This window comes from Boleophthalmus pectinirostris, unplaced genomic scaffold (assembly GCF_026225935.1).
Source record: "Boleophthalmus pectinirostris isolate CB_2022bp ecotype Guang Dong unplaced genomic scaffold, ASM2622593v1 HiC_scaffold_355, whole genome shotgun sequence".
Taxonomy (NCBI): Eukaryota; Metazoa; Chordata; class Actinopteri; order Gobiiformes; family Gobiidae; genus Boleophthalmus; species Boleophthalmus pectinirostris.
In genome coordinates this window covers 1-25000 of record NW_026571332.1, presented here as the reverse complement: position 1 = coordinate 25000, position 25000 = coordinate 1, and the positions used below count along the sequence as shown (strand labels likewise).

The 25000-nt window shown below is 37.8% G+C and overlaps 6 protein-coding genes across 8 annotated transcripts; 2 read left to right on the top strand and 4 right to left on the bottom strand.

Moving 5' to 3' along the window:
* Positions 1-85: 85 nt before the first annotated feature.
* kctd5b (potassium channel tetramerization domain containing 5b) lies at positions 86-7133 on the bottom strand. 2 transcript variants are annotated; one of them, XM_055161150.1, is made up of 6 exons: positions 6662-7133; positions 2289-2397; positions 2018-2109; positions 1844-1939; positions 1571-1675; positions 86-247 (listed from the first exon to the last, which is right to left on the bottom strand). In XM_055161150.1, exons 1-6 carry the CDS (start codon positions 6881-6883, stop codon positions 101-103), a joined length of 771 nt encoding a protein of 256 aa, XP_055017125.1. In that variant the 5' UTR covers positions 6884-7133; the 3' UTR covers positions 86-100. The 2 variants fall into 2 exon arrangements, with proteins under 2 accessions (XP_055017125.1, XP_055017124.1); XM_055161149.1 differs by lacking the exon at positions 1571-1675 and having other exon boundaries at positions 6662-7078.
* A 345-nt stretch (positions 7134-7478) lies between these two features.
* pdpk1b (3-phosphoinositide dependent protein kinase 1b) lies at positions 7479-13955 on the bottom strand. Its single transcript, XM_020924230.2, has 14 exons — positions 13796-13955; positions 12185-12466; positions 11979-12021; positions 11770-11907; positions 11385-11529; positions 11206-11297; positions 11061-11136; positions 10916-10984; positions 10734-10830; positions 10477-10650; positions 10156-10373; positions 9984-10041; positions 9707-9859; positions 7479-9592 (listed from the first exon to the last, which is right to left on the bottom strand). The coding sequence occupies exons 1-14, from the start codon at positions 13817-13819 to the stop codon at positions 9479-9481; spliced, it is 1683 nt and encodes a 560-aa protein (XP_020779889.1). The 5' UTR covers positions 13820-13955; the 3' UTR covers positions 7479-9478.
* Positions 13956-14263: 308 nt separating this feature from the next.
* tsr3 (TSR3 ribosome maturation factor) lies at positions 14264-16549 on the bottom strand. Its single transcript, XM_020924400.2, has 6 exons — positions 16176-16549; positions 15552-15762; positions 15292-15485; positions 15048-15215; positions 14923-14977; positions 14264-14828 (listed from the first exon to the last, which is right to left on the bottom strand). The coding sequence occupies exons 1-6, from the start codon at positions 16291-16293 to the stop codon at positions 14735-14737; spliced, it is 840 nt and encodes a 279-aa protein (XP_020780059.1). The 5' UTR covers positions 16294-16549; the 3' UTR covers positions 14264-14734.
* Positions 16550-16569: 20 nt separating this feature from the next.
* On the top strand, positions 16570-18810 carry gnptg (N-acetylglucosamine-1-phosphate transferase subunit gamma). 2 transcript variants are annotated; one of them, XM_020924277.2, is made up of 11 exons: positions 16570-16718; positions 16789-16843; positions 16918-16985; positions 17061-17115; positions 17190-17273; positions 17374-17467; positions 17541-17655; positions 17725-17807; positions 17885-18013; positions 18098-18179; positions 18255-18810. In XM_020924277.2, exons 1-11 carry the CDS (start codon positions 16655-16657, stop codon positions 18329-18331), a joined length of 906 nt encoding a protein of 301 aa, XP_020779936.1. In that variant the 5' UTR covers positions 16570-16654; the 3' UTR covers positions 18332-18810. The 2 variants fall into 2 exon arrangements, with proteins under 2 accessions (XP_020779936.1, XP_055017122.1); XM_055161147.1 differs by having other exon boundaries at positions 17885-18179.
* Positions 18811-24641, bottom strand: LOC110159656 (uncharacterized protein C7orf50 homolog). Its single transcript, XM_020924247.2, has 6 exons — positions 24560-24641; positions 24192-24305; positions 24019-24111; positions 19758-19963; positions 19481-19562; positions 18811-19254 (listed from the first exon to the last, which is right to left on the bottom strand). Exons 2-6 carry the CDS (start codon positions 24294-24296, stop codon positions 19078-19080), a joined length of 663 nt encoding a protein of 220 aa, XP_020779906.1. The 5' UTR covers positions 24297-24305; positions 24560-24641; the 3' UTR covers positions 18811-19077.
* On the top strand, positions 20530-22971 carry LOC129411191 (uncharacterized). Its single transcript, XM_055161146.1, has 2 exons — positions 20530-20716; positions 21364-22971. The coding sequence occupies exons 1-2, from the start codon at positions 20714-20716 to the stop codon at positions 22411-22413; spliced, it is 1053 nt and encodes a 350-aa protein (XP_055017121.1). The 5' UTR covers positions 20530-20713; the 3' UTR covers positions 22414-22971.
* Positions 24642-25000: the final 359 nt, after the last annotated feature.

The following is a 25000-nucleotide window of genomic DNA, read 5'->3' as shown; positions in this document are numbered from 1 at the left end:
ATTTTCACCACATACTGTTAAGGGGAAAGTTTCTCAACAATAAACCAGACGTGTGTTTTTGTAGATGCATTTGGTCATTTTAGCCCTCTAGCACAGAGCGTCATGTGGGCAGTGCACTTACCTTCGCCTTCTCACTGGGCTCACTGTTTGTCCCGTATGATTGATTGTGCAGCTCTTTGGAAACTACACACAGGAACTCTGCTTGGTCTTCGTTTCCATAGTTGTACGAGGAGCCTATGCTGACCAACTATGGAGAAACAAACACAGAAAATGTATTAGTGCCACATCAAAAACAGACAGATAAGAAATTTACATCCCATAGCTTTTTAATACAACACTTCCATTGGGGTTAGCAAAAATAAAACCTAACTAAAATGTATTGAATAAAAGGTTAATGTGCCCAAATAATAAATTAGGTATTTGTGTCCACCTTAATAAAGTAGGTGATAAAAATAATACAATAAAAATAACCCAATGACATCACAGACAGGAAACACAGTCACTGATGTCTATAAGACCAGGAAGTAGATGTAAGGAAGCCTACATGCTGGTTGAAACGTATTTGGCAAACTACATCAGTGTACAAACAATGCATCTACTAATGCTGAACCACTTTTATATTGCCATGTAATCACATAGTCATCAATTAGATTCCCAAATATGATTTAGAACAGTTCCTGTTCATGACCAAGCAGTTCCATGATGCAAAAAGAAAGAATCTACAGTGGTTCCAAAGCAACATCAGTGAGGGCAGTAAAACACAAACCTTTCACTAACATATAAATATGCTAGTGTAGAAAGGCATAGACATTAAAATATGACTGGAAATATGGAATAAAAAAAGAAATATAGAGAGGAAAAGGTAAGAGTTACTGCTGATTTGTACTGCATGTTGAAGTGCGGGCAACAAGAGCTCTTGTCTGTACCAGGAGCATGTCTAGACATGCTTTGCCTCATTAGCCACTCCTGAGACTTGTTGTTGTTAGAAAACCCTCTCACACCGATGAAGCAAAAAAGGAAAAAAAAAAAGAAAAAAAGACTAAAACAGTCTTTGGAATTTCATATACAAGACAATACTATACTTGGTTTGAAATTAACTTAATTCTAAGTAAATAAACAGTGATATTCCTAGATTGTTGCAATACAATGATATATTCAGACAAACTACCTCCATCAAAGTAAATATACAACATCTGAATTTAATCTATATGTTGACTGGAATCCAAACAGCAGCCTATACTAGGGACGTTTCAGTTGAAGCAGCTACATCAAAGCAAAGCACGCACGCGCGCGCGCACACACACGCACACCCACACACGCCCACACACACGCACACCTAAAGAACACTGACAGTTGACATGTTTGTGAACTGTGAGCATATGTACAATATGAAAAAGTGAAAAAGAAAAACAGACTGAAAATGATGATTGTGTTGCCCGTCTCTGAGCAGGCAAAAACAATCAAAAGTATAAATTAAGGAATGAGCAGCCGCACTGTCTACTCGGGACAGACAATAGCCATCGGGAAGTCGTGGACAACACAGGGACCATGCAGAGTTTGTGGGACACACCTCTCCGCTGTTGTTTGGCAAAGCAGACTCCTCTCCCTTCACTTCCCTTGACACAATCAGCAGAAACTCTGACTGGTGGGCTCGCCCGTACCCTATACTGACAAGCTGCAACAACCAATCAGAGCACAGAGGGGATGCTCGGATCACGTATGCAGACACTGAGAAATGCTGTTTGGTATTTTCCCTGAAATGTCCAGAAATGTCCTATTGGACAAGTGAGCATAACCGAGTGGATGAGGCACGTTAACAGACTACTGGGGCTTAAAGCTTTACCTGCTCGAACTTCCAGCCGTCTGACATGGTGGACACCATCTGGGTCAGTTCCTCCTCCTGGCACTGCAGCACCCGGTACACATGCTTCACCGGGACCTGAGGTGGATTACAGAAGGATCACAAACCAAATGTCCACAGACACTAACGAACACAGTGTCCACCGCGCTTACTCACCTGGGACGTTTTGCAGTCACGTTCTCTGATCTTGTCCTTTATTAGCTTTATTAATGATGTGATGTTGTAGAACTCAGCTTCTTCAAGAACACCTGCAAAAAATGACACGTGATGCACAAAATACAGGTCGTCAAATATTTTTGCAATTTTTATTGTTTCAACAGCAATACTGAAGACTGCCTTGGGGGACTCATCGAATGGACTTTTATCTTTGGTAGAATTAAATGTTTAAATGTACACAAATAATCATTTGTGACCACTTAAAACTTACCCTCTTCTGCAAGGTCCCTGTTGAGTACCAGTTTGCCGTGCCTTAGGTAGTTCAACACCGGCCCAAAGTATGTGGGGTCTCTGTCGATGAGATAGGCACCAGTTTCATCCTAAAAGGGCCAAAGGAGAAGTTAATGACAAATAGAACAACATCCTATGCCAGGTAATTTTGGGGAAGATTTCAGTTCTTAACAACAACATTAAAGGAATAATACAAATAATAAAATATATGGCTGTTTTATTTTACCCAGTATCTATTTTATTATTATTCATCATACTAAAGCTATCAAAATTCAGCATAATAATTGCTACAGTTAGATGGAGGGCTTTCATCCAGAAAATTTAAGTTGAGATTTAGAAATATTGTTTCCTTTTCCTGCATATTAAAATAAAAGATTTGTATTAAACTATGAGTCACTGCATAAACCGTCCATTTAAAACTAAGAGCTGAAGGATGAGTCGCTGATTCTCCGTACAGACTGATATATCACTTTACGCTCCCAAAGGACCTGGATTTGATCCTGACTCTCCCTCACCGGGTATTCCCCTATTTCTGTAAGCTCTGATTAGACTGCCATTGTCTCTATGGGAGAGGGTGTTAAACAATTAGAGCAGAAAAAAAGATTTAGAACAGCAGCCACTGAAGATACCAAAAGGATATCTGATTATGCACGCAAGAGAAAACTCTAAACTCATGCTATAGTTTCAAAACAAGACTGTTTCATTTCATGACAAACATTAGTGTTAAGACATGAACTCAACATTATTCTCTCTAGTGATGAGCAGTGGTCCCAGAGCTCTCCTTTTGTGATGACTCTCCAAACTCATTTGGCCGCCCTCCTTTTGACAACTAAAATTATCTCTCACATAGAGCCCAGTGGATTTATATCCACTATATATTTCTGTACTCTCTCCAGCTGAAACCCAATATAGTTCAAATCACACAAACCACACCACATAGTAATTAGTAATGGCCTGACCTTGAGACATGCAGCAAATTTGTAAAATATTAAAATTCACATTTCTTGCAGGTTTCTGAAATATGAGGACATTCTAAGGTTTATAGATTAAAAATATGTGCCTAAGTGTCAACAGTTAGGAGAAAAAAAAATTATACGGACAACATCTGATAATCTGTACTGATAAGGCAATGAAACATAGTAGTGCTCTGCCGGAGAAAAGTTTCTGTGGTGATGTTACTCATCAGAAATCAAACAAATCAAAAAATTATTTCAAGTCACAAGTACAAATATACGTTATTGTAAACAAAAATCATGCATTATGTTAAGCAGTGGTGGTAGCTGCAAAATAATCAAAATTATATGGATTTGTGATATTAAGGGATACCTTCGGCTTTTATATTTTCAATAACAATAACCTCAACTTGAATATGCCGCTTACATGACTTGCACAACTATTCAGTTTTGCAAAGTGAACTTTTTAATTATAAACAAGAGGCGGTCCCAGGGGCCAGGTTGGGATTCACAGAGCAATGAACTTTGGTCTGTGAGGCAGACGGAAGGGTAACAGTGTTGAATTCAGCTGTATTTAAACTGACAGCTACACTATAGACAAGATACTTTCAACTTGGCAAATACTATTCTGAGCGCTGCCCTATTTGTGGGTTTCATTGTATTCTACAATAATTGTATAATATTAACAATAATTAATTTGTATATATTAAAAAAAGAAAGAAAAATACATTTGAATAATACAATCAGAACAAAGTTGTAATGTAAACTGTCTAACATGACATGAAAAAAACAAAACAAAACTGTAGTGCTGCATATAATACTTGCGATATATATATATATATATATATATATATATATATATATATATATATATATATATATATATATATATATATAGCAGCAGCCCACACAATACTGTACCACCAAATTAAGCAATAGTGAGTTAGAAGAGTGAGATTCACATGAGGAAATGTTGGAAATTAACCTTATCACTCTCCTCTTGCATACAATACATATCCTCCTGCAGGAAATACCATAGCAACCCACCCTAGAGTTGATGTTGTCAAATAAGGCTTATACAGACAAACCACCAACCCCACAAGGTTACCCATTCATACAGGTCAGGTAAGTTAAGACAACTTCTTTGTTTTCTATTTAAATAAAAACGGTCCCCTTGAATAGACAGAGTGTAGGAGATAATTCACTGTGAATGACTGAACACAACACAAGAATTCACTTCCACTCATATCGTTTCTTGTATGTTGACTGAGATTATTATCCCAAAGACACACGAGAGTACATTACATGACATTTGCTACATTAGCAGCCTTTAGAGCTGAGTAGAGATGTCTGTGACCACCATGTTAAAGGGACACAGTATGATAATACTAATAGTTTTTCATTAAAAAAAAATTGTTAATGTTGTTAAATATTACTGATTAAAAGCATTACATTCTCTTTCACTTTATTTCTGCTAACTGAGCAAATGTACTTCCTGTGCGAAGAATCATTGGGCTAATAAGGGCAATAGGATCAGTCAAGAGTCACACCTGTCTCGGCAGCAGCAGCAGCTCCCTGCAGCGTCCTGCTGAGCACTTAGAGCGAGAAACCAAACAGTAGAGACGTACAAGCGTTAAATATTTACGTTTCCTTCCAGTGTGCTCAGGCATGACACACAACCAGAATCCAGCTACACACCACAGAGGATGTGTGGCTGCAAATGGATATGAATATAAAAAGAATAAGATGTCATGAGTGTTTAAAAAATGTATGTAGCTTTCAAATGCAGAAAGCCTGGTCTTCACTTGAGAGGTTAGAAATGGAGAGGTTCAGAGGCAGAAATGTACTAAAAAAACCTCATGTGAGCACTTTTAGAGCCTAATATACACAGGCCTGGTCTGCACATAGCAGTGTCAGTGCACTCAACAATATCCCACCAGCATGACAGCTATGAGTGGCATTTGTCAAATGTGAGTCAAACTGTAAAAAAAAAAAAAAACACCCAATGAGGCCTTATACTGTCAAACGTGACAGTCCACTTTCTCCTCAGTCTCTTCCAATGTGTACAACCGACTCCAGTCAACAACATGAATAATGTAGCTCCCCTCAAGAATCCTGCTGAAGCACATCAGGCTGCGTGACTGAGTCATACACTGCCGCATTTGCCCAAAACACCCTGATCTGATATGAACTATCACTCAGGAAACCTATGATAACCCATTATATGGCTTCAACTGCACTATAATGTCAATCTCACAGGTCAAAGAAGAGAAGTACAGTTTTAGAAGACTAAATGCACTTAAAACAAGGGATTGAGATGGGCTGATCGGATGCCCATAGGAGGATAGACTGACAAAAAAGCAAGATGATTATTTAGAGATTAAGCTATTTGCATACAAATTAGATGTGTTATGGCTACTGCATAAAGAGGGCAGATTTATTATATTGTGTCATTAGTAGAGGAGAACAATAAAGGAGTAGTAAAGCACACACACACACTATTGTATTGTGGTGGTGTCCGCGGGCCCCTAAAGCACATACATGCTGGTATTCCACTTGCAGATGGGGAAAGAGGGAAGCAGCTTGTGGAAAAATGAGGCCATTCAGGGGAGATGAGTGACTTCATTCAGAGACATCAGCAACACCTCACTCTCCTCACTCAACAATGACAAGCTTCGGCGGCTTAAACAGGATGATAACCGCCAACAAACCAGACGCCAAAGACTTAAACCACAGAAAATAATTTTCTATAAAAGGTGTTCATTATTTATATCTTTAATACAGACACCAAGTAATAATAAAATAATGATATATATATATATATATATATATATACATATATATATATATATTCATAAAAGTGTAGTGGATTTGTAATACGCAATGAGTGTAAACAGTTAGGAGAAAGAAATATAGACACTATATCTGAACTAATAAGTGGGCAACGAAACAGTAAAATGCTCTGCAGTAGAAAAGTTTCCATGAGATGTGGCGAGTTGTCACTAATCAGAAATCAAACTGATATCTTTCAGCTCCAACAAAGAACAGAACTGAATGTTATTTTAATATACTAACACATACAAATCAGTCAATTCAAATGTCTAAAAATTATAAGCCTCCTGGAAATACAGAAAATGAGAGGAGCTCACAACTTACAGAAAGATCATATATCATGTGGTGACTGTCGGAATCTAGCTAGCACAAAGCTAAGACAACATAGCACTAATACATTTTCTATGGTTTGTTTTATAGGAAAACATACTATTTATGCTATTACAAGTCTATGATTACCTTGTTCTGTGTGAATGCAATGCAGGTAACTCTTACCACTTTTTTAAATGTATGTTCAAATAAACCAAAGTACTACAAGGCTAACTAGCTACACTAGCTTAGCATTTACCTTATCGGAGTCTAGCTCGGGGTCAGCTTGGCTCAGTCTGTAGAGAAATGACTTGGGGTCTCGACATAACGTTTGTCTCGTTGTCAAAAAATATGTGCCCCCGACATTTAACCGGATCCATTTAGACGATCCGAGGCTGGCCGTGCTGTTTCTTTCCGACGAGGAGTGGGCCAAACATCTGCGGTGAAGAGAGCCGCTGCTTTCGGAGCTGTTCTCGGCCATCTCCCTGTGCGCGTCTCCTCCGCCTCTCGCTGTGCCGTCTGAGAGCGGAGCACAGGAAATTTTCGAGCTGCAGACACCAACTTAGACTCCACCACAACTCATGCAAAGCAGCAGATCTTCGGCCACTCCTACTGCCACCACTACACCAGCTATATGAAAGACAGTCAGTTGGTACAAATGATTCCAGAGACGGACAAGACTCCAACTTGGTGAGATTTACGCGCAACCAGGGACCCACTGGGCAAAGTGGGCACTAAATGACTCTTGAGATGAAGTCAGTGTTCTCAATGTAGGTTACACCATGAACAATACAAGGTAAGTCACGTACATGGAAGAAAGGTTTTGCTGACTTAATCATTTTATAAAATCCCAAGTGTACAAATTAATTAAGTTATTACATTTAAACTCAGGAAGTTATTCATGGGGTTCAGCTTCCCATTATAGACAACATCTGAAGCCTTTTCATCATTCATCAAATTGAGTATGTTAATTACTATGGCAATGGTCCTTATTTTCTATCATTCTGAAATCCATGGCTAGGCTACACAGTGTATTATCATTTGATGCTCTCTAAAAAGTAATTTCACAACACAAATCACTGGTAATGGGCCGTTATTTTATTTACATGCTGCAAAATATGAAATGCCATTGCCACTAAATGCTGCGTTTACAGTGTCTTAACTGGCTGTTAACAGAAGACAGGACACATGGCTTATCTGTACGCCTAAACCCCTACATGCTTTAATTATTGAACTACCAAGCAGTAAGTGGAAAATGTCATCATTCAACATCTATTGACCTAGCGCACAAATAATCTGAATGACTCATTAAATTATCAGAATGATTAAATCACTGAGCAAATAGAAAATGTATGATATAGTAAGAAAAAGCTGTAAAATATTATAGTTTACAATAATTATTCACATTCAAAGGCTTTACATCTCAATACATACACAACATGGCCCCTGAACATGACTTCAATCCAAATATGATTCATATATTAGAATTTAAATAACACAGAATGAACTAGAGGCTAAACAATAGCCATCAAATAACCTTATACAAGAATAAAAATACAAAAATTGTATCCTAATATCATTGCATTACTTGCTTCAGATTTTAATAATACATCATCTGTACATCACAGTTCTAGTCAGTTACAAGCCATGTAGAGTAATCCTTTTACAATGTAACCGACTGCCATCAAATTGATTCAAACAATTTCTCTTTAATAGGGGACCACACTTTCTCCTGTGAGTCCCCTTACTTTTATAGACAGATACAGCAATTTCATCGGTTATTTGGATCAGACATAATCTTTAAACTGACATCCATCCAGCCACACTAATCCCCTCCAGCCCCCGGGCCAGAGGGTTCTACCACCTACACTCCAGTCACACCAGACGCAGCCAAAGGAAGAGGGCCTTTTCAGAGGACCCGAAGGTAATATTTTCAAAGTTAAAAGCATTATGACAATACATATTGCTAAAACAAGCGCACAAATGAAATCAACAGTTTTAATTTCTTTTGGGCCAAACATCAGAAATTAAAATGTGAGTACTGTCTCCTTGAAAACAAAAAGCCCAAATTTAGCTTTGAGCCATTTTGTCCCAGGACAGTTTTGCTTTGATTGCTTCTGAAAACGATAGTATGTTGATAAGTATTCTGTTCAGCATGTGGTGGTCAGCACACAAGATATTGTTTTCAAGAGGATGAAATGACCATGAGCCAACTATCCCAACAAGAAATGGAATAGGAAAAAATAACAAACTAAACAATTATCATCACAAAATAATATACCAGGTGATTCAAAAATAGCCACCTTTAAACTTAAATAAACTACATCTGCAGTGCCCTGTGAGAAATGAGCAGGTACATAGTGCTACAAAACTGACCATGCAGGAAAGATAAGCGAGTTATGGTTAGAAATGATCAGTTTGTGGCCGATTTGCTGGCCCATAGCATCTCTACTAATCGCTATGATGGCTCACATTCACACCAATTCTGACCCATGTCTTCTGCAGTGTTACCTGAACTGAACTGCAATGTAATGCCTAAATATTAAAATAAGCTCTAAATGAAAATGTAAGCAAAAAAGCATTTGCATCAATAGGTCTGAATTATCCTGACTAGATCTAAACATGTAGGATATGGTGTAATTTAGATAGTGGGATGGGCTCTGGTACATAGCAGCTAGATTTACATGTTAATATAAGCAGTTAACCAGTCCTTGTTATTTAAGATAGTCCTAGCAGTACCCAAGCTTGTGCCTCTAAACAGACAAGCTTGTCCTTCTGATTTCTCTTGCAAAAAGTAGAAAAAGGGGGTGTGCATGGAGGCAGTCTTATCATCATCCATACATGGAAAATGTAATAGAAGCCTCACATGGAGCACAAAGAACAAGCAAAGCAACCCTGAATCCAAAGTTGTATTTTCCCCATGGTTCTGCTCAGGAAAACAAACATGGTCTTGATGCCAGCGTCTCTTTTAGAGTTTGTTTACATTGCGGTGATGAAGGGCACTAAAGAAGGTGTTACTCTGCTCAGTGATTGGCCGTTCAGATAAAGAGGTTTGGCCATAGAAGAAATGCTGCTCCTATAGCCCTGGGTTTTGGTGCCTTTGATAGATTTTTCTCCACACTTCTTGGATCTTCTTGCACCACCTGTCAGCGTTTCCACTGGGGTCCATCAAATAATATGTTCGGTTAGGCTATAACAGAAAGGTAATACACAAGAGCAAAATTACACAAAACACACAAATGATGGGCATGTATCAACAAGCTGGTCAAAGTAAATATGGACAGACTTCAAAACAATAATATACCGTGTGAACAAAGAAGGTTTTGAAGTTCTTAGCCTCAGGACGAAGCTCAAGGGACCAAGGAATCTCCCCTTTTAGAACCTTGTTGACAGGATCCACATAGTACAGGTGTGGTCCTTCTGTAAGCAGCAGCTGTCTCCGTCGAGCAAACAGACCCTGCAACAAGAAGACACATGCTTAATCACCAACAGGGGGTGCTGTGGAACAGGACAGCAGGTAATCACCATAGACTTGCTATGAAGGGAATTGGGATTAGAATAATGTGGTAATATGCACAGACCTTTCGTTTATCAACAGGGCCCATTTTCAGTATCAGATTATTCTCAACAAACTGGTGCCTGCGAAAACAAAATACATTTAATTTAAAGGAAAATTCATAACAGGATTTAGAAATTAACCGATATTATATTTCTTAAGTATATAATTATATTTAAAAAGTTTACAAGTGTTACCAAGGATTTCCAGTAGTTTGTTTGTCCAGCAGTAGCTGCTTTTCCTCTTCAGTGAACTGCAGATCCAGCTCAAAAGAGTTGTTGTCCAGGTCGTGGATGTACTGTTCAATGTTACTGCTGGACCTGTGCGGTGATATAGAATCATGCGGCGACAGGGACTGTGACGAACTGGAGGGAGCCACCTGCATGTTGCTGAACTGGCTCAGGAGGTCATCATACTAGGGACAAACATGAAATGTGAAAAACACAAAAATTAACTGTATGGTCAAAAAACTTGATAAAAAAAAAAATTGTTTTTAAAAGTAAAGGTTTCCGTCTCACGTTTCCATAGCAGTCCTCATCATCCTCTGACATGGCTGGTAGATACGGTGTGAGCTTGGGTGGAGTCTGTAGATGTAGATCACTCCAGGAGATCGAGTCAAAAAAAGGATGCTGCCTTAAAGGATCATACCCTCCCATCTCTTCACAACCAAGTCGCTTAGAAGGGTCCAGTGACTGCGCATCAAATTATTAAAAACATTAAAAGACTGCACTACATGTTTGTTTTCGCTTACAATACAAACACAAATACAACATACCAAAAGCTTTTCAACAAGATCCTTGGCTTTGGGGAAGAACTTCTCTGGGAATTCATATTCCAACTTTATTATCTTCTGAAATATTAGATACTCATTTCTACAATACAGACAGGAAAATGCATGTCAAAAGCTTAGTACAAAATGTATGTAGATAAACAAATGTTAGGCAACTCCTTCCTTACCCAGCTCTAAATGGTGGTAAACCAGCCACCAACTGATAGATAATACATCCCAAGGCCCAAAGGTCAGAGCTAAAAATAAAAAACAAAAACAACTTGAATTTATTTTTATGTTTTTTTTTTTTTTTTTTTAATTGCAAAAACTTACCTTTTGCAGGCAGATTTTTCTGTTAATAGTTCTGGAGACACATACTGTGCTGTTCCAACAAAAGAGTTTGCTCTTGCTGCAAAACAATTGAGTGGAAGCATGAAATAAAATAAAATGTTATATAATTGTGCTCAAACTTTTGTACCTTGTTTACTGTCATAGCGCTTTGCTGTCCCAAAATCTGTAATCTGGATGTGCATGTCTTCGCTTAAAAGAATATTTTCTGGTTTCAGGTCTCTGAAATAATAATTGTTATTATTTAGGACAAATGAAATACAAAAAAACAAAACAACAAAAAAATAAAACAATGGGCCTGGATCTTACCTGTGTATTATGTCTTTTTTGTGTAAATATTCTAGAGCAGAAACAATTTCAGCAGAGTAGAACCTAGTACATGTCTCGTCAAATGAGCCAATTTTGCGGATGTACTTTAAGAGCTCTCCATTTTTCGCATAGCTGAGACCAAAATCTATGAACAGTCTGGTTAAAGAAAAGTTTTTTATCAATAATTCTATTTGAAGCCTTTCTTGTACCTCTTTGATATAATGGAGACTACTTCCTCGTTGTAACCAAGTACTGTGACTTTTAACAGAATGTGGAAAATACAGCATTAGACTGAGCAAGATTCGAGCCAGGGAGCAGCCGGCATACATAAAAAAAACTATAAATTACAAAACAAAACATTTACAAACCACATGTTAAAGGATACATAATTTCTCATCATCTTGAAATGTGAAGTAAAGCTTGACAAAGAATGGATGATCTAGATCTGACATCAAGTCCCTTTCTCTCTTCACATACTGAGCCTTCTTCTCCTTCATAATATGGTGCTTTTCTAATATCTTAACTGAAAACCAAGAAATTATTAGTGTTAGGTCAAGAAAAAAAAACATCACAAAAAGGTAAGAAGCTACTTACTTGCATATTCCTTGCCTGTCGCTAGCTCCCTTGCGAGAACAACCTGACAAGGTAAAGAATTCATGGTTCATGACTTAAAGAGACCCAATCATTCCAACTACCAAGCATAAATGACTCATCCAATTTCATTAATCAAAAGAATGCTAACAAGTAGCAACATATTCTTCAGTTAAATTCAGATTAAATGTGGAATGTTTGATACGTACAGTAGAGAATGAGCCCTCTCCAAGTATCTTGCCAAATTTGAAGTCCTCTGGTTTCTTCTTGCGTGGCTGAGGGGCTTGGACAGGTGGAAGGTCTGAGGCCTGGATGCTGGCAGATGCTCCTACAGCACAGGCCTCTGAAGATGGGCCCTCCATGCTGGGACAGTGGTTACTGCTGGCGCCTGGGATAGCAAGTGGCGAGCAGGAGTCAGAGTTGGTTCTTACCATTGATGGATGCGAGCAGGAACAGATGACAACACTCGACTGAATGGGCACAACATCATACTGAAAGAAGAGAGGGAGTAAACATAAAATTTAGTGTAAATTCAAAAAATGATTTTATTATTTGAGTGATAAAACATTTTTCCTAACTTCGAGTAAAGTACAAAAAGCAACTAACATGCCTTTTAAAATGGCTTTATTTTCTTTAAGTAAAAGCAAGATCAAAGTCTGGAGTGATAAGAACAGGCATGCTGCATTGAAGAAGCCGCTGTTTCTGCCTGGTTGTCCCACCCTCCCATGTTGAGAAACCGCCTATGTGTACACTCATATGAAAACTTTGTTATCATGTCGTAAATATTTGCCACATATGTACAAAATACACACAAATTTGACTTGATTTTAGTTTTTAGGCCTCGTATAAATGTCATCTGTGGTACGGAAGAACAATATAGATATGTATGGACTATATGAGCAAGTGAGAAGAACTAGCAGTAACTATGATGTACACAAAGCAACTAACTAAGAAACGTCAAGTTTTCTATTTCAAAAGTAAGGTGTGGTCCTTTAGTTCCCTTCTTGAGACTTGACTTAATTGTTGCCACTAAGTCCACGTATGAACGATTCTTGAATTGAGCCAGTTATATTAGGTAAAGTTCACATAACTACTGTGACCTCGGTTTAGTTTTAGATCAGCATAAAGTTTCTTTCCAACAACTAACCCATATTAGCTTAAGATACTGGTGCCTTGTTAAATAAACCAGGCCCTCACCAACCGAGTTATAAACTTAACGCTAACATTGAATCCCTTAGCATTAGCCAATGGATACTGCTAACCCTTTCGAGCCGTATGTCACCTTCACAGCATTATTTTACTGGAAAGAAATTTGTCACTGTGATATAAATAAAAGAGAAACTCGATGGTTAGTATGATCGTAGTCGTACTGACTGATGTTAAAGAACAACAGTGACAGAACTTAATCGGTGGGTCGCCCTGGAGCTAATGCTAATGCTACACGGAAAATCATTCGAAAGCGCGAACCTGTTAGCTTTCGTTAGCCAACATGGAGCACTAACCAAACTACAGAGCGAGGGGGAAGGATACAACACCTCTATCATAATAAATGTGTCACATTGTTATTTTGCCTTTAACAGGGACAGTCAAATGTAACTATTTTCAGTGAATAAAGTCAAATCACACTCATAATATTGTGTGTTAGCACATTTGAGCAAGCTACTTCTACTAGTGAGTCGTAATATTAAACGGTATATTGCAGCTAGCACCGCTCTCATAAGGAAGGCCCGACCTAACTATTTGTTGTCAAACAGCCATCACATCGCTTATTCAGTACACCGGCTTCGTAGTGGAATTTATTTATAAGTTTAATCCCTTACCAGCTGACTTGTGGCTCTTGCCATGAGAATTGTCCACTAGTATTTATTTGGAATAAAATAATTAGAGAAGCTCCAGTAATGGCTGCCTCCGTGCCTTCATTTTCGAGCTGTGACGTCGTTCCACAACAATGTTACCGCAGGACAGCAGTCAGCAGCAGAGCCCCGCTGAGTCCGCCCCTCACACTTAACTACCTACTCTACAACTATGACGAGTAGCTATAAAACATTAGGACGTTTTTCACGTAGCTGGCCAGTCATTGTTACTACTATTTGGTGCAACTAAGTGGTCAGTTAACTATTAGTGTAATCACATTATTTCTATTTGGAAAGCCTAAAATTTTGCCATAGTAAAAGCAGCCACTGCATCCTTTCTGCTTATTACTGTATATTCTGAATTTCCATTGTGACATATCTGAGGCGTAATTAAGTATTTCTAATGAAGTCATTAGACACCATTGAAACATAATATAGGCTGTAAATTTTCCTTTAATATAGCTGTATTTGGTTATAATTTACAAAACATATTCTTTATTATAAATAACACGCAGACAATCCAATTGTTACATTGCCACATCTGATAAGATCTATTAATAGATATGACCAAACTGAATAACTCAATCACTGCATTATCTTGAGGATTCCTGTCTACACATTCTATCATATAAAATTTAAATATCATTCAATAAAATAATATTTAGATTATGAAAATGTATCCTTTGTGCGATCCTTTGGATAGTTGTTTTCTTTGTTTTACAGCCCACGTGTCATTCTTAATGCAAGATATAGGGCCTCTGCTTTTACGCAACAATCAACAATGTTCAATAAACAATTAAATTACAAGTGTATATATTTTTAGTTGTTTATAGTACAAACCTAAAAATATTTTTTGTTTAAAATACTGCACAATCTTTTCATTTACTTTCTTCTATACTTTCATGATCATTCAGTGTCCTCGTTTGATGGTTTATCCCCTGCCTCCTCTTGATCATCATCTGATGTGTCTTCCTCACTCGAGTCATCTTCAATAGGTGTGCTAAATATACAACAAATACAGCATCACACCTCAAGTATATTATTCAACACCCTAAAAATATTTTGGTAGTTATATCTCATACAAGTAAACTCACCACTGTTGTCTATTCAGATTTCCACATTCTATACCTGAGTTGACATCAAATGGATCTGTAAACAAAACACATTATTGTGAACAGAATCATCTCTCTCGCAGTAAGACCTCACAATTCTATTTTACCAAACTCCTCCTGCTTAGGTTTATATGTGAGAAAGTCTTTTTCTACTGTCAGCAGCTCCTCCTCCGTTTGACAGGCGGCATAGCGCTGAAGCAGATCTTTATTTAGTTCTAGAAAGCCTATCCCCCACTTAAATTTCTTTAGTAAAAGGATAGCCAATTCTTCAAACCCTGCAAAAATACATAGTGCCATTTGTAGAATCATTACAGAGCAAAAAATATTTAAAAGGGAGAATAAATGTCATACCTACAATGAAAAATGTGGCTGCAAAAGCCTCAACGCAGGACAGTTTACAGGGTTTACCATAGTTGACAGGATTTGCAGCTACAAGATATGGTAATAATCTTGGATGTGTTCCATTCATTTTATTAAATGGTGTCTCTTCCAGTTTGGCCCAAGAGCAGTCAATTACTGCTAACCCATTTTGAGCCACAATTTCTCTGTGTAAACAAACTGGTTTTAAATGGATAAAGTTAAAAAAAGATTTTTCATAGCACATCACTGACCTGTCAGCTGGAGTCACATATTTGACACCCACTGGGCTGAGGATGAGTCCATTAAATCTCTGATTGAGCCGAAGGTTGAGGACAAAACCTTTGCGAACCAGTTTTCTGCCAGTACAACGCTTAGGGTCACAGTGACCCAGCTCCCACATGGCGAGGGGACAAGGCAGCTTCACTTCAGGGGCTTCTGCTCCTTCATCCAACCGAAGACTTGCTGTTTGGAAAACTGCACTGTTACAACATGGGTATTATGACCTAAATGTACTAATCTTTACTTGTTACCTAAAATTCACCAGTATATATCCTAATTAATTAACCCTCACGCTCTCCTTGGGGTCACATTGACCCGAAGAATTTATTTTCCCGCCTGGCGAGAATTTATTTGAAAATACATTTTTGGGTCTGATTGACCCACCCCAAGAGACGGGAAGGGGAAAAAAATCTTCGGGAACAATGTGACCCCGAGGAGAGCATGAGGGTTAAATAATAAATAGTATAGCTAAGTATGCAAAGAGTTAAGAGAGAAATGCATTTCTGTACCAGATTATAACTAAATTGCATTTACATACCTGTACAACAAGGTAACTAAAAACATATCAACTATTCCAAATGTTTATGGAAGATTACCTTCAAAAGCAGAGTGCATTTCTTCTGTGAAAGTCTCCAACGATTTTCCCTTCATTTTATGTCTTTTCTCTTTACCCTTGTCTGGTCGCAGAAATTTACCCTGTTTCTTTCGTCCCATAATACCCTTCAGATTTACCTATTATAAAAACGACTAATACGCTTGTCACTGTAACACACTAGCTTACTAGCTAACGATCTACTTGGTAAAATGTACTCACAATGAGCCCAGTTTACAGCAGAGAGTATACACAGATAAATGTAGCCACTCTAAGTATCTAAGCGATAGAATGCAGTTATGAATATATTTAAAAATTGCTAAATGCTTTGACCATCTATAGCAGAGAAACAAGCATGCTGCTAAATTCAAAACACGCATGCGCAGGAGGTATTTTGGTCAGGTGACAGATCACATGGTACTATGGGCAACAGTGCACAAGAGGAACTCTCGTTTATAACATTACATTGCTAAAAAGATAGTAATGAGGTTTAGCAAAAGAACACATTGTTTATTAGCGCAGTGGTTACTCGGTCTATTTCTCCTCTGTATGTATCCTTTCCGAAAATGTATGCGCAGTTGATGAAATTCACTGATCCAGCTGTCTTGATTTTACAGTAAGCTATGGATTTGCGGGTAAAATGAAAATCGTCGAAGAGCCAAACACTTTCGGGTATGTTAAGTAATATGTATGTAATATGTGCTGGACGCTTTATCAAGAGACTAACCAGTTGCTTCTGTATGTAGTTTGAACAACCCCTTTATGGCTCAGGCAAACAGACTTCAGCCAAGGGTGTCTCCTTCTCCAGTGTCTGGTGTGTAGTAGTGCCTCCTATTACATTACATTACACTATGACTGCTACACCCTTTAACATTGATATATTTCTTAGGTCCTCATCATCTTCATCAGCTGGCTGGAAAATGCTTCACTCTCTTGGAGTCAACGTAAGAATACAATTTCAGTTTTGTGGACAGACAGTGTTTGTATGAGCCTAACGGGATGTAATTGATGTCTGCAGGTACAAATATGAGTTTTGTCCGTTTCACAATATCACACAGCACGAGCAGACTTTCAGATGGAATGCCTACAGTGGGATACTGGGGTATGATGACACCCCCCCCCCCAAAAAAAAACCCCTAAAAAAACACCTGTGATTCAAAATGTTGTAGCTTTGTTATTAATATGCATGTTGTTTCTTCCAGGATCTGGCAGGAGTGGGAAATAGAAAATAACACATTTAGAGGAATGTGGATGAGAGAAGGTGATGCATGTGGGACAAGAAACAGAGAAACAAAGGTGTTTGTCATACTTAACTGTATAAATTAATGTTTTCTGTTTTATTTTGATTAAAATCCTACCTTTCTTCAAGGTGATTCTTGTCTGTAGTTCAAGTAGCAAGTTGGCTCAGGTTTCAGAGCCAAGCACTTGTGTATATTCTTTAACTTTTGAGACACCACTTGTTTGTCACCCACATGCTCTTTTAGGTAAGTCTGAAGAATTAACAACAGTTACTACATTTATAAAATGAAAATGTTTTAATGGTCCATTTTAAGTGTATCCAACTTTGACTGAGGCGCTACAAAAAGAATGGGATGAAGCCGAACAAGCTCACTATGAGGAACTTATAACTGACCAGGTGACAAAAAAATAATAATCAGAATATTAAATTTTCCAATACCATAAAGATAATAATTTTAACTATGTGGCCTGCAGGGATACAACAATTTGTTAAGAGATATTTTTGAAGATGCAGGCCTTTTGAAAAGTCACAAAGTGAATTTGGAGACAACCAAAGCTGTATCCAGTCTGGACACTCAGAACTCTTTACAAAAATGTACAGAGGTATGTTTGTTTTTACTTATTTTTACATTTATATTTATATTACAGCATTTTACCCAACCTATTGTACATAACACATACTTTAAGGAGCTTGAAAAACTAAGGGAGAATATTCAAAGATTGCAAGCTCTCCTCACCCAACACAATATTCCTTTTGATCCACAACAAAGTAAGTTATAGCCCTTTAAACAGACATTCTTGAGATAGATATTTGTGTAAAATTGTAATATTTCTAAACTTCCAGTTGCGATAAATCATCAATCAAGTGAAACCGAAAAAGATGAACATCTAAGAGGAGACACAGGCACTGCCGACCTGTAACAATAATAAATGCCATGTCAGTATCAACATTTCTTATTGACTACTGGACTACTTCCAACATGAGCAGCTCATTTCAATGGTTTGAATATTTTATAATGGTGAAAGAATGTTGGTTTTATTCCAAAATATCGGTTTCATCCCTTGAGACACCTCTGGTGGTCAGCCAGGATTTATTCAGTTACCTATGTAACTCATTCATACTACTGTATACTACTATTTTGCTATTGAGACATGGATGGAAAATGGCAATTTAAAATAATAAGTAAAAGGTAACAATAAAAATGGTTTAAAAATAGGAGGCATTAAGGACCAAATACCCTAAAATGTTTATTTCTGTTTTGAATGGGGGATTACTGATTACTGAAGTGCAATTATATGAGATCATGAATTAAAATTATTGTATTTTCTTTGTGGGATGTTAAATTATTTTATACATATAATAATGGCTATTTTATGTTGTAAATAAATGTCAAAGCATGTGGGGTTCTAAGTGATTAATCACAATTTATTACAAAAATAAATTGTGATTAATCACAATTTATTACAAAAATAAAAAAAATTAAATTTTGAAACTGTTCTGTTGTTGTCCCAACAAGAGGCACTAATATTCATAAATGAAGAATATCCCTTCGGATGCTGAGGAACTGTCTCTACATATCTGCATTTTGTCCATTAGGAGCAGCTGTCATACATAACGGAAACACAAAGCAGTGGCTAAGAAATTACTACATATGCTACCGTGTGGATTAGGATAATAACTGGATGACTTCTCTGGCTCGATGCGCCCTCTGCTGGACGTCTGTTTCTCGTGCTTCTCCAGAATGTTGAATAACAGCTAAGGCCTTTTGAACCGTGGTGTCCTTTGCTGCCCCTTGAAGCCCCTCTAAGTAATGCAGCAGCACAGAGAACTTGTCATCTGAAATCTAACAGAACATACATTGTATTTTAAGGATGTTGGATTATGTGGATGCTGTAAAATATTTACTTTCAACTGAATACAACACAAATAAAACCAAACATTTTAAAAGCAATATCTTTTTATCTTTTTACCTTTAGCAATATCTTTATACTGCCCAAGGGATAAAAATAAAGATTCATCATAATAACCCACGTCATGCAGGAAACCTCAGCTGTGAAAATCCCTTTTACCTTTTCAGAGTCAAACATGTGCTGCAGTAACCATGTTTGTCTAGTCTTCTGAAACTTCCACTCCCCCCTGTTTTCAGCCCAGCTGCATAAAGAAACAACAATGTGCTTATTACATGAATTGCATTGTTTATTCATGTATTCTACTATTTCTACTGTTCTTTGAGATAATTAATTCTTCTGTTTGGTGACAATGCTTTATAAAGTTTGAGCAACTAATCAGGGTAGTTCTGGACAAAAATAAAACTATTGGTTTATATGTAGGTATGTACTCTCTTACCATGTGAGATATTCTAGAGCCAGTTGAGAAGCAGTGAGACCACCTGCTTCTGTTTTGGGCTGTGTCTCCCCCTGCTCCTTCAGCCTCTTTTTCTCCTCTTTCTTAAGAATCTTCTTAATTTTCCTCTCTAGGGCTCTCTTCTCCTCTGGGCTCAAATCCTCCTCTCCCTCATGCACAATCTCTGGACAAGTGGGTGGATCAGAAATCTGTCAAACCAACATGAAGCCAGTTATCTACTTTAGCAGACCTTCCTGTTCATATTGTTATCATGCGTTCTATACAAAAGGATTTATTTCTTGGTTTGATATTTGTGCTAAAACATTTACAAGCAAATCACATTTTATATTATCATGCAGAAGACCAATGCATTTTTGGGTTAGATCACTTCCTGTAGCTTTACGCTTCTAAATAAAGGTTTCCTCTGTTTACTTCTTGAATTTACTGGTGTGTGTGTGTGGTAAACATCTATTCATGAGATCCTTTCAGTGCCTCATAATTTCATTCATTCATTTTTATCTGAATGCTGACATAAAGAAGGTAACAAAATCTAACACTACTTCTCTACAACTTTTAAATGAGATATTTCCATGGATATAGTGTGTCTCTAGAGCTAGCCTTGAGGCATAAACAGCAAAAATGTAAGTGAGCAGTACAGTTACGGCCATTTACTATTTATGTTCTCAAGGGAAGTGAAACAAGGGACACAGTATGTTCTTATTTAACGGCTCTGTGTGGAGTGATGAAAAAGTGGGAGGGATAAGAGTCAGATCACGTGTCCTAAAAGTCATTCTGAAAGTATGCCCACTGAAAGTATACTCACCAAAATGCAAGACACAAATGTACTGAAAAAGGAGGTCTAAGCATCACGTATAGTTATTTTGAGTCTTAGAAATACAGAAGCATTATTGCGGTAACTCAGAAGTCAAGCCTGTGTCCACAAGAGGCTCGAGCAGAAAATGGTAAGTGGAAACTTATTTTACCGAGTAGGCAGTTTCTCAAAAGACAACCAGATGTGACCCCAAGATGCCAATGTTAGGTATATGATAAATGCTTAGAATCCATAACAAAAACAAAAAGTGAAGTTTAAGGAGGAAAAATTCCAACAAAAGAAATTATTTTGTAAGCGCATGCTCCAGAGAAAGTCTTTGAACTTTGACGTTGAACTTCTCTTCCTCATTATACAGAACAAGTATCTATATCAGAATTTCAACAAGGGGTGACAAAAATATTGCTACCAGTAAAGTGATTTGAAAAGTGGGTTGTTTGATCGCCTCTCTGTCTTTTGGCTAAGACCTAGTGTGTGTGGAAAGTGGTTTGTAAAAACTGATCAGTCAAAACAACTATGACAATTATAATTTCTATACCACTGTTGAGGTGCTTGCTATTACTGCTTCTATTGCTAAGGCAACAAAATACCTACAAATATTTTGACTGGTGTGAATAAACTGACAAAAACAAAACCAGATTACACTTACTACTTATCCCCAAAATATGTTGCCCATCCTACATTTAGTGCCACAGGAAAAAAAGAGCAAAGTGTTTATACAATTTACTTATTGCAAAGTTATATTTTGTCTGGTAACTATATTCTTTGCTTTATTTCTAGTCATTTCTACACAGTAGCCCACGGCCAACTGACGGGAACACCACTCCAGTCTCCAACTACACTTTTATAGACAACTCCACTTCCACCTCCGCCTTTGGACCAGATGCAGATTTTTTGGACAAAATAACTGCCAATGATATCACCTCCAGAGCCAATTATGTTTATAGTTTCCTGTCTGCACTTGGTTTTGTCGCGGCTTGTTTCCTTGTCTATGGCTTCGTCCTGGCGTTCAGAGCTCAGAGAAGAGTGGCCTGGCTGGACTGTCTGCTTTGGGCCTTCTGTGTTTTACAGTTACTGTTACTGCTGCTGTCTCTGTATGCAGTGGCTCATAGACCGCACTACCTGAGAACCACAGGGTTAGGATGTGCTGCCCTCTCCTTCACAATAAACACAGTATTCACCAGCAGTCTACTAGTCCTTGTGCTCCTGGCATATGTTCTTAGCATGGATCCACCATCAAATGCCTTACTGAGAAAGCCAGGAGTCTGCGCAGCTCTAGTCCTCCTGTCCTCTGTACTGATATCCTTAATGCTGGCTGGAATTGGTGGACCAAGACAAGAAGACAGATGTTTTATGGATCCAGTTTGTCTTCCATATGCAGTGGCTAAACTCCTCTTAGCCATATTAGTGCCATATATTATTCAGATGGCGCTCCTCATTGCAGGTTGTGTGAGGCAATGGAAAACTAGAGGGCGTTTCCTATCTGGATCCGAGGAGGGTCCAGTTTTTGTTACGGTTTCTTTAATATTATTCATTTGTGGATTATTTTACAGTGTAGTGCTGATGAGAGCTGCACTGTTACAGAAAGAGAATGAATTGAGCCCCAAAGAGGAGGCTTTTTTGAATGTGTTTGAATTTGTGTTTTTCTCAGGGAGTAGCTTCAGTTTGGTCCTGGTGTTGCTGCTTCACAGGCCGTGTCGAGAAACACTAAAAGCCGTGATAAGACAAATGCAGGACTGTTGCAAGAGGCCGGGACAAGCACAAACCAACCGCAACATCATAGCACCAACGATAGAGATCTCTGACACACTGCAAGACATCGAACCATGAAGAACAGGGGTACATTTAAGCCCCATCAGTTGGATGGGAATTTTTGAGGGGATGAAGCCTCCTTCATCTTCTTTGGAATTTGTTTTGAAGTATAATAATTCTTTGCAAATTAATGGAAAAAGGGACAAAGGGCTCAACTGTTGAAGATAAAAATATTACGTTACTTAACTAAGAAATCTTTAAATATTTTGTAGTAGTAATCTTATTGTATAGTTACCACAGGACTGTTGAGCTAAATGATGTGTCCTTTCTGGAAACCTGACTTCTTCTGTTGGGCTAAACTACGGATTGTAATTGTTAATGCTGCCTTGGGCATGACTGACAAAGAAATGGTTGCCATTTTGCACCAAAGATCTTTGTGATCTGTATGTTAACTCATGTCACAGCCACAGTATGCAATGATCTGAGCTGGGATAGAACCTTCCAATTTTAAGATGAGTCCTCTTTACCTCTGTGAGTTACAGAGAATTTCACAAATACATACAACTACATTAATCTGACTTTAAGATAATAAAATTATTGTAAATACATAAAAATAAACATATGCTAAATGATGAAGATTGTGTCCACTTTATGTCTTAAGTCTGTAAATACTCCAGTGTCATTATGTTTAGTGTGCAAATCTACAACATTTGTTCACAATCATAACCAACACAACCTGTGGACAACTAGAATTTATTCCATTAGCTACGGATAAACTATACCTATACCAGTTTCAAGCAATGTCATGTCTCTAATGGAAACAGAGGTAACAAATCTGGAAACTATAAACACCAGCAAATTATGCTAAAAACGGCACTGTGGACATGACAGTCAATGGGGGGGTTAGAATCGAGTTAGAACTGGCTCCTCCAAAACACACAAGAAAATCATCAAGAGATTATTACCTCCGCCAAGGAGGTTATGTTTTTGCCGGCGTTTGTCTGTCTGTTTGTTTGTTTGTTTGTTAGCAACATAACTCAAAAAGTTATCGACCGATTTTGATGAAATTTTCAGGATTTGTTGGAAATGTGAAAAGGAAGAACTGACTTCATTTTGGGGGTGATCCGGAAGAAATCCTGGATTCTGGATCACTTTGAAATTTTAGTTAACATTGTGGTAAATGGGGCAAAAAATTTTGTTTCTCAATATCTCGGTTAATTATTGACCACACCCCATGAAATTTGACTCAGGGATGGACAATGGGATCCTCTTTCATATTCCAAAGGCTGATCCGGATCTGATCCAGAAGACTGATTTTATCGCAATTTATATAAAAAATGGGGGAAGTCCTTGGCAGAGGTCTGTGCTCTCTGAGTGCTTTTCTAGTTATCTCAAGTGCCTACAGTATCTTCTATTGGTCTTCTGACTGTGCTACCTTTTATGATGGCCCAGGTGCAGCATGACCCTATTATAAGGAGGAATACCAATGGCAGTACACTCTGGTGGAACTACCCACTGATGCGAAGCACATTTCAGAGATGTCAGAATCCATTAGGCTACAGATCCTTGGCTATGAGCAAAGATGCACACTACAGTGTCAGACAGACTGATAAACCGACATGGATTAACATGTGGGAGTGCCCATTTCTAAATAATATATTGAGTCAAATACATATCGCTTACTTTAATTTGCTCTATCTTTTTCTTTTTATGCTTCTTGCCCTTCTTTTGTGCTTGATTTACTTCACATGCTGTATCAGTGATCACTGAGGGGACCTGCCGAAGAAAATATGAAACAAGATCATATCCATGTTAGATACTACTCCAAGTTATTGTTAACAATAAGTATAAGTTACCTCTAGTTTATCCTTCTTTCTTTGTTTGTTAGCTTTTGGGTCAGGACTATCTACCTTCTTTCTTTTAGGGCGTGAACCTGTGACAGCAGCTTTCTCTTTAGTCATGGTTGAAGACTGCCAAAATAAATAAATAAAAAAAACTGACACACGCATACATTTTTCTTAACAGTGCACCTTCATCCATCCTAACCCTAACCCTAACCCATCCATCAACATAAACAAATAGTAAACTAAAAAGTAAAGCGTGTGGCAATGATGAGTGGTGTCGGAAACAATTCCAACTACGAAATACCATTACCGGTATCGCTAAACACAGATATTTACGTTTATGCAATTGAATAGTTTAAGAAAGATGTTATATATCCTACCTGGAGCTACAAACCCATCCAGCGTGGTGCAAGCACTGCCCGTAGGATAAACATTGTGTAACACAGCCGGACGTGATGTCAGTGGCCAACTACAAAATAAGGCAAAATGATTCATTCTTTAAGGTTGTTTATATATATATATATATATATATTTAACGAATAAATGCAAACAATTACTGTGTCAAAGCAAAAAAATAACCACATTTTTTTCTCAAATTGATTAATTATTCTACCCGGAACTTTAGAAATCGATACTATTTTCCCCGGGAGTGAATTTGCAGCTGCACAGTGGCGAGTTACATGACCTGACCAAGGATGGTTTGATAATAATATCTGTTTTTCTACTATAGTTCTTCTCGAGTTGTGCGGCTGTTATATGAGATGTCTCCGTCAGTAGGAAGAGCATTCACCTTTTTAGCGCGTGTTCCTTTGATTAGAGGA